This window comes from Chanos chanos, chromosome 2, assembly GCF_902362185.1.
Source record: "Chanos chanos chromosome 2, fChaCha1.1, whole genome shotgun sequence".
In the NCBI taxonomy this organism is placed as follows: domain Eukaryota; kingdom Metazoa; phylum Chordata; class Actinopteri; order Gonorynchiformes; family Chanidae; genus Chanos; species Chanos chanos.
In genome coordinates, this window is record NC_044496.1 from 45,274,498 (window position 1) to 45,284,135 (window position 9,638).

General features: G+C 43.5%; 1 protein-coding gene across 1 annotated transcript in view; it reads right to left on the reverse strand.

Annotated features, from left to right (window-relative positions):
* Nucleotides 1-78: 78 nt before the first annotated feature.
* The window catches only part of apbb2a (amyloid beta (A4) precursor protein-binding, family B, member 2a), a 20,850-nt gene continuing 11,290 nt past the window's right edge, over nucleotides 79-9,638 (reverse strand). The window contains exons 8-13 of the mRNA XM_030765387.1: nucleotides 5,008-5,122; nucleotides 4,010-4,085; nucleotides 2,361-2,444; nucleotides 2,048-2,163; nucleotides 693-875; nucleotides 79-249 (exon numbers count right to left, since the gene is read on the reverse strand). Coding sequence (XP_030621247.1) covers nucleotides 79-249; nucleotides 693-875; nucleotides 2,048-2,163; nucleotides 2,361-2,444; nucleotides 4,010-4,085; nucleotides 5,008-5,122 — 745 coding nt within the window. The remainder of the gene's footprint in view (nucleotides 250-692; nucleotides 876-2,047; nucleotides 2,164-2,360; nucleotides 2,445-4,009; nucleotides 4,086-5,007; nucleotides 5,123-9,638) is intronic.

Sequence of the window (9,638 nt, forward strand, 5' to 3'; positions counted from 1 at the left end):
GCTGTGCCAAAGCATTGACGGGTATTTACATCAGTCTGTGTTCTTCTCTGTGCTGTCCATCAGTGTAGAGCTACTCTGTCATTGGTGAGGAAGTTCAGGGGCAGGTCTCTTCTGTTTGAGAGTGTCTATCAGTGATTGGACACCACGCTTGACACTGGTGGTGACCCGACGTGTGACGGAGTCTGACGGGGACGGGGATGAAGCCTTTTGGGAGGGAGAGCGGGCGACCAAACACTTCTGATACCGCAACTGAAAAGAAAGGGCATTGGTCATTGGTGAACAGATTAAGATTCCAAGAGGAGGAGAGAATGAAGAGGAGAATAAGAAAAATGTGGAAAAATAATATATGAGGATGAGGAGCGTACAAGATGAAGGTGGTGCAGCGGGACTGATTGCATCCTGCTATGTTTATCAATATCCACGCTTATAAGAGGTAGCATGACAGGAAATGAGAGGAGACCTTTAAAATGTAACCAGCATAAGGAGAGTAAGGATTTCAGAGCTAGTTCTAACAGATGAGGCCAGAAGTCTGAAAACAATAGCTTATAACCAAGCTGGCACCCAGGGAACATAGCATATGCACATCTGCCTTCCAGGCATATTGGTTTGGCAGCACTGTCAGTGAGAGTGTTAATAAGAGCGTGTGTGTGTGTGTGTGTGTTTGTTTGTTTGTGTGTTTGTCTGAAACTCACCACGCAGGCAGATTGCACCGCCTCAGACACACTCCCAGCATTTGGCTCACACCAGAAGACATGGCACTGGAAGTGTTGGTTCCCAGTGTCCATGATGAAGGCAAATGTGTGCACGTCACGTCCAACACCCATGAAGGACAGGAAACGCACGCGACACTCCACCAAAACCTCCTCTTCTTCTTCCTGTGGTGAATGTGATTTAGATAACAAATCAGACAACATACACGCAAACACACACCATAGGCAGCATTTCCACTGTCAGGAAAAGTGATGCCATTTTATGCTTGTACCTGTCAAGAGATCAAATATTTTCAAAAATAAATAAATGGTCAAAAAAAAAAAAAAAAACCCTACACGGAATTTGTTGCTATCTGATCTGTTTCAGCCAATATATATATATATATATACGTGGCAACTTTTCTATCAACAAATCTGATGTTTGCTAGTGCAACCTGCATCTCAATGCTCAGATCAGATTTCATCACAGGCTGCGTTTGTGGCTGATGAATAGAATAGACAGACTAAAACAGAGTTCTCTTCATCTACACGTGCAGGATATTCTGTGTCCATAGTTACTGGCCAGTCTGAGATGCAATGGAGGAGGTCAAGCATAATAATCACACACGGCCAGAAGATCATGACCGGACAACAAGGCCTGTGCTGTGAACATATATTCTCATGATGCAATGATCACAGATTCAAGCTTTGTTTGATTGTGTGTGTGTGTGTGTGCTGTTGGACATTAAACAAACAAATATACACAGGGAGAGAGGTTAGAAGAGAAAAAAATTATTAAATATAAACGCAGGAGGAGCAGTGGATATGAGTAAAACCTGTGTAAGTAGGAATATGGACAGCATGTGACTCGTATCAAATCCTTACAAGGATCTTCATGGTTTACTCAGTAGTAAAGCCAGAATGTTACCTCACTTTGGGTTTGCTCACATCTCTTACATTATTTAACCTTTATTTGTCGAGGAATGTCCAATGGGAAAAGATTTGTCTTTGTAAAGCCACCAGCCGTGGGATCGAGGGGACTGGGATAACAAGTTACAGTACAACTGAAGGGATTTAACTGGTGTCTTCTTGCTCAAGGATAAGGGAGCAGTAAAGTGCCACGGGGATGTGAACCTGTAACCCTACAGCCTTTAGCACAGGCTGACAGAGGGAGGTTAATCTGCCACCCAGCCCTTCGCAGTTCTCCTCTCTTACTTCACCTCTTCGGCAGTTCAATCCCTCTCCTCCATGGAGTGAATGATTTTTGTGTAAGTTTCTCCTGCTCCAATAAATCTGGTTATGACCTAAGTTGTAAATATCTTTCTCTGATCTGCACGTCTTAAGGGGGCTGAAGTCACCTTCTCTTTAATGACGCTAACGGTGGCGTCTTCGACATTTAGGATGACCGGTGTCCAGTCCTCCTTCCCTGTGGATGACAGCAAACTGTCGATAGCTCCATTTATGATGTCCATCCCTGGTCAGAAAAAGAGAGAGAGAGATAGAGAGTGAGAGCTATACAATAAATATGTCAAACACACTGAAATGTGTAGTGTGTGTGTGTGTGTGAGTGCATGCGTGTGTGTGTGCATGTGTGTGCGTGTGCGTGTGTGTGAGTACGTGTGAGTGTGAGTACGTGTGTGTGAGTGTTATGCGTGTGTGTGTGAGTGTTACCTATAGGACGAGACACTGAGGTCATTCCCAGGTAGAGAACATGGAAGCTCTGCTGCAGTTCTGTCTTTGGTGTGGGAAACTCTACTGAGAGAACACACACGAACGCATGCACACACACACGCATACACACATGCAGACAATGAAAAAGACACCTTCAGAAACACAGTATTACCACCCAATTATTAAAAACTGTCTTAAATTGTCTCAAAGACTTTCACTCTGTAAACTATTGAAAAAGCATGTCAGATTTCAAAGCTACAGTTACTTTCAAAACTCCAGTGAAAATAAAATATTTGTTTTGTGCTTTATAATCGCATTAGCAGACAGCAGCGGACTGAGCAGAGTGTGGACAGCTGGCCAGGGCTTTGGAGAATTTGTCTGATGAAACACAAACACTCACACACATGACATTGTGGATGCTGTCTGTTGCTTTCAGCTCAATATTACACGCACACGAAAAGAGAAGACAGACTACACTGTTACCAAATCCAGAAAACGACAAAGCTGGAACTATTTTCAGGTACACACAGCGCTGGAAGGAACAGAATAAAGGATTAAAGCAAACGAGTGTCACCCGTTTCCAGAGAGAGAGAAAAAAAATGAGAGAGAGAGAGAGAGAGAGAGAGAGAAAGAAAGACAGGGGGAGAGAGGAATCTGGCAAGCACCCAGACTGCAGGGATCATCTGAACCCCTGATTTTTCGCTCCCATAATTCCTTTGATCTGGCAGCAGGAGCGTATGATTGGCTGCCGGACCGGGGCTAGAAAGCTGTGTTAATTGGGTTTTAATGGGGTCGGCTGTAGCTGAGTGCTAAATGCTAATACGCCACACATCTTTTCCCCTCCCTCGTTTTTCATCCCGACTCAGCATAACAGCACTCAGTTGTTCTTTAATTATCGAAAGAGATAAGGCAGAGGAGGGAAACTGAGAGGTAGGAGTTTTTATATAAGGTAAACGGAGCAGCACAGAAGGCTAATAAAATATCATGAAGCTATGCTGATGTAAGCACATTAGCCCAGTCTCTGTGATTACTAAAGTCTGTCGTTTATTTATGATCTGACAGCACTCTTACAATACACACACATATTCACTCAATCTAAATGAGCACATATAAGTAAAGGACATGAGAGAGAAGTGGTATAACTGAACACTCTAAACTTCTCTGAAAAGTGGGTGGGGGGGGCGGGCGGGTAATCCCAAGTGTTGAATTAAAGTGAACATATAGATCGGTTCTTATGATTTAGTTCTCATAAACGGGATCTTATACTGATGTATCGGCTCTAACAATCAGGGTGTTATGAATGCATTCTAATAACCCAGCTCTTGAGGATGACCATCAGGTATTAGTGTCTAATGGATGGATTCTGTGAGGAAGGTTTTAATGGATAGCTTTTTTCATTGTTGGTGAATGGTTCCCAGTGAATAGGTTCTAATGGATAAATACTTAATCTGAGGCCTGCTAAAGAGAGATATAAAAATATCAAAGGTGTGTAAATATGAAGTTAATTGTTCATGTTCAGTCCAAACATTCACACACAATAGAAAGTCTCTGACGGCAAGTCTCAGTTCAGTGTGTATGCGTGTATGTGTGCGTCTCCATGAGCGTGTGCATGTGTGTGTGTGTGTGTGTGTGTATGTAAAAGCTCCTACCTTGAAGGGGAACATCTGAACTGGTCTGTGAAGAGCTGCCTGCTACAGCTTTGGCATTCTTCCTTTCTGCCATAATCTGAAAACAGAGAAGATGTACTCATTTACTCATTTACCATACAATCTCTCTCTCTCTCCCTCTGGCAGTGAGGCTTGGTGAATAGAGGAGTATGCTCTATGCTGATTGCTGGAAACTGTGTGGTGTTCAGAGCTCTTGATTAATTGTGAAGACATAAATCAGATCATGACATTATTAATCAAAGCATTTTGTGTGAATCCGATGCATTGGCACATTTATCAGGGACATGCTTAGCCACACACACACACACACACACACACACACACACACATACGCACGCAAGCACGCACATGCACACACCACAGACACAAGCTCACATACACACTCCCAGCTAACACACAGTTCTCTAATCTAAAGGCGACATCACCATCTCTCAGAGTGTTCTATGAAGTAACATCTGTCCTTCAGCCACGAAAAGCATCAGCACACAACATTTAAGCCTATGTCACACAAAAGCTGCAGGCACAACCCAGTCCAGCTCCATTGTTTGCAAATACGGAAAAGGGTCAAAGTGGGACAGAAATTTATCTTGCTCACATATCCCCATTGTTTCCTGACTGAGGGAGCCTCCTGTTCAAAGTCAGCTATTTCGGCTGGTGGAATGCATCCAACCTCCATCTACAGAGTTGTTTTAAGTTAAAAAAAACTCAACTATGCAAGGAGCCTTTCCTTCAATTAATTTACATTTGTAAATATTCCTAACACACAACAATTAACCATGTGTATCCCTTTAGACTGTGTGACTACGTTAGTGTTAATGCATTGATTAGAAGAGTATCGCACAATCTAGCTTTTGACCATAAATGCTCTGAGAGACAGTGAACAGTTGGGTTGAGTGTGTGAATCCGTGAGGTGTGTTTGGTGTATGAATCTGTGAATGGTGTGTGTGTGTGTGTGTGAGTGTATGTTTGCTCTGTCGTACCTTGGAGCAGGTCTTGCTGAGGCTGCTGGCTAGGTTGTCTGCAGGTGTGTCACATCGGAACACGTGACATTTCAACACGTGTGTGTTCTTGTCTCTGGCCACGTAAGCAAAATCCCTAAAACGAGGACAGTTAGTTATGAGGGATGGACGTGTGTGTGTGTGTTGCTACTCAGCATTCAGCATCTGTAGGTTTTAAAGTAGAATTACACCCTACACACACGCACACACACACACCTGTAGAACACGACAACAGTGAGCAAATAATGAATGAAAATAAATAGAAAAAGTGAGAGGAAATGTAACTGTGTGAACCCAAGGGTATAATTAATAATCAGAGACTGCAGTTATACAAAATCTCAATTATTCCTAATTATCCATTTATCTCAAGAGGGGGAGTTAAACAGGGGCAGAGGAGAGAACAGAACAAAAACGGAGGCTGCTAGCCTATGCGATGAAGGAGACAAGATGGTGTGTGTCTGTGTCTGTGTGTGTGGGTCTGTGTGTGTGTCTGTGGCACCACTCCTTCCTTGCCACTGGCAATGTGAGATTTTTCTCTTGAATTGAGGGGACATTACCTCTCTCTCTCTCTCTCTTTATGACTCAATTACCTGCCCTGTCTCCCTTACTTAATTGTGCTCACAGATAACCCTGTCTGTGACTCTGTGTGTGTGTTTTTGTGCATGTGCGTGTGTGTGTGTGTGTATTGGGGGGGGGGGCATCTGGGGGTATGCTTGGGTTGATTCAGGATCAAAGGAAAGATTCGAGAATGTATGGATGAGACCCAGAGTGTGCATGTGTGTTAGTGTGTGTTTTACAATCACTGTTTCACACACACACACACACGCACACAAGCACACAAAACCTCTTTGTCTCGCTCTGTAAGTCCAATCATTTAGCACCAGTAGGCAGTGGGAAGGATAAAAAGAGGTTAGCCTGGAGCACAATGTTGATCAAAGATCAATTACACGCACACACACACACACATACACACACACAAACACATCTATACCGACAATCACACCCACACTACACACAATCACCACAAACTGTCACCTCTTCATACACACACACAATTTCTACAGAAAATAAGGGCAAAATTTCTGAAACTGATATGCCGAGTGTCTGCCCTTGTTTTGACCATACAACAGTATATTAAGGAGATCTGAGCAGTCTCTATGCAGTATAAAGTACTGTGAATGAGAGGCTGTCGTGTGTGTGTGTGTGTGTGGACTGTCTGATCACTGTCAGCGTTGAGAGCCCAGAGAAAACTCAGCTCAGAGCTGTTAGTGTTTACTTTCCATTATGACAACCATGAGCACAGAGCCCCATGGCAGTACAGCACACACACTCACGGACTAGAACTGTAAAGCTAGCTCCTGTCTGTGTGTCTCCTATCAAATGGTCACTGAGCCATTCTCAGAGACAGAGATGTCTCTGCTTTGTATCTCTGATATTAAAAAGATATTCCGACACCTCAGATCTCTCTCTCTCTCTCTCTCTCTCTCTCTCTCTCTCAGGCCTGAATGTAAGAAGAGATGCGAGTCAATGAAACAGGCTGTGATTCCATCTCGCTCTTGTCCACACTCATTACTGTCGTTTCTCAGAAAGTAATACCAAAGGCTTCAGAATGACAGAGCTGTGTTTGTACGTAGCCCTTCAAACACCCACTATACATCACACACATTCATACACACACACACACACACGCACTCAAAGTACAGAGAAGTCATCAACTTTACTCAGTTACCATTATAATGTATGTGTGTATGTGTTTGTGTGTGTGTATGAAATAGCTGGTCCCGTAGTGAAAGTAAGATCAGAGAGAGAGAGAGAAACAGACAGGAGGACAGAGAGCTGTGTAGTTTTGTGCCACAGCACTGTCACTATCACTATATATTCTAATTACAGAGAATAAAAATAACAGACCTTATGTTAGCACTACCTGTGGGCTAAATGTAATCCCAACTTTAAGTATGACAGCAACACCATATTTTCACCCAAACACACCACTAATCTGCAGTGTCTCACTGGGTGTGTAAGCGTGCTGTCATCAGGGTTACATGAAATGTTGGAGATAGTGATTTAGGTTATGCATGTTACCATGGAGATTATTCTGGTGATACGCAGGGTCTGGCTGTAGAGCTCTGAGGGAGAGAAAAAAGGCGGGAAACTGACTCCGTAGCTGCTGCTGCGGTCGGAACAGATGGCTGAGTTAGCCGTTAACGATTAAGTCATTTTTCTTTGTTTGTTTAAAGAGATGAATCATGTCAGGCTTGTTTTTGTTCGTGTGTCTGTGTGCACGCTTGTGTGTGTGTGTGTTCATGATGCGAATACAAACAATTAGGCGGCTGAGTGATGCAAAATCAATTGCTTGCATTAATTTACCTTGTTTAATTTAGTGTTAGCCTCAACTGCTATTTATTTACTTTTTTGTTTGTTTGTTTTTAATGTTGAGTGATTAGACTCCTCTTACATGGTCCACAACACACAGTATCGCTGTATTGCCTTTACTCAGAGCCAGGAAATCTGTGCCTCTGCTATTAACAGAATTCCTGCAGCTACTCAAAACATTCACAAACTCTCCCCAAATCTTGTAATTATTCATTAGGGTCGTGTGTGCGTGTGTGTGTGTGTGTGTGTGTGTGCATGTGTACCATCTGTCTCTTGCTGTTCCGACTAAAACTGGAATCACACACATCTATTCCTGTCTCATCTCCAAAGCCAAAGTCTGCATGCAAATACCCATTGCATATGCAAACCATAGTTATGCAAATGAGCAGTGACAGAAGGGGAAAACCCATATCTTTCCTCGTTCTGAACGATGCTCGGAGGAATGCCTGGGTATAGGACTCCAGACAACAAAGAGGGTTTTTTTTTTTATGATCACAGACGGCGTGCCAGACAGTTTTGTCCTGCGATGGCTTTAATGGAAGTTGACTGCCACATTTGTCTTTGCCTGTTTTGACTTTCCAATCAGAATATGCATAACTGCGTTAATGCACTACTCAGGTGGGAGGCGATCGCATCAGACTGGGAGCCAGTGAAAGTATACTGGAAACGTGATAAACAGATAAACAAGAGAAACACAGACAAACAGATAAACAGTCAGACAAACACGCTTTGTGAAGAGGTATGAAATTTAAAATTCCCTCACAAGGTTGTATTTACTTTGTTTCTCAAACACTCCAGTATTCTTTTAAAGAGAGCGTGCACTGCATAGAAACACTAAGTCATAGTTTGGTACCTGATATGAAGTGAGACAGAGGGTGACATGAACACAGACTGCACTATTCCAGCTAACTGCCTGACAGAACGAAAGAAAAAACAAAACAAAAAAAAAAACCTCTCATGAGTGAATTAGTCATGGGTAGGAACCATTAGGCTAATGCTTACGCTTAATTAATCCTCTAATGTCGTAAAGTTGTTTACAACGATGATACATGCTCATTTGCTCTCTTTGCCTCACCCGGGAGTGTACAGGGACGCATTTCAACTCATTTCACACAACTTTACCGACAAACACCGGCTCAGTCCAACACACGAAGCTCTAGAATTTTCCTATCTGTAGCTTCAGCCGAATACACGCTTGCCAACGCTTCACAACATGCTTATGGCATCTTAAATCAGGAAAATTGCTTCCTGGGTAATGTAGTGTTACATTATTACGCCCACAATTACTGTCCACAACAGTTGAGTGAGATACAAAAACGCTGGCTACTTAACAAGCTCTGCTCATTACTGATCAAGTCAAAAAGCTATCCATTTCCAGAGCACGTACTGAGAAGAGCGGGAGAGAGAGAGAGAGTGATAAAATGCTGAAAGGGAGCGATAAAGCGGTAATCAATGGAAGCGAACGAACAGGCCAGCTAACTGACCGGGCAGGGCAGACCCAAAGAGTCAGAGACCAAAGACGTACAAGCAACAAGGCCAGCAAAGAGCCACTCATCAATGACCACACTACATTACATATTATATTAAGCACAGAGAGAGAGAGCGTGAGCGAGAGAGATTATGCTACTATCATGCAGTGTCTGATCATTAATTTATCAATCTGCCAGCCTAACCCAGACACAGGAGACAGATGCCCAACTCTCTCTTCTCTCTCTCTGCATTTTTGAGTATGGTTGCAGGTTTGTATGTTCTGTAAATTGATTGGGACTACAAACACAGCTTGTATCTCTCTCCACCTACCCCCCCCCCCTCCCCTCCCCATACACATACACACACACACACACACACACACACACAAACACACTCATGGTTCTGTTACCATTGTCTTTAGTTCCACCATCAGACAATGCCATCTCTTGGCCATGGCATTTCTGCAATAACAAGCACTCTGCAGATTGCATTTATACATCATTACAGCCCCCCCACCCCCCAGTACACGCACGCGCGCGCGCGCACACACACGCACACACACATACACACGCACACAACCATCCATCAGATGGAGAGAGAGATTTCACCAGGTGAGTCTGGGCACTTTAATTAGAGAGAGAAAGAGAGACAGAGGTGGAAAGAGTGATGGGGGCAGAGAGAGAGAAAGTGTTTCGTGTGCATGTGTGAGTGTGTGTGAGTGTGTGTGTATGAGTGATGAGTCGCGCGTGGGGGGAACTGCAGGAACGAGT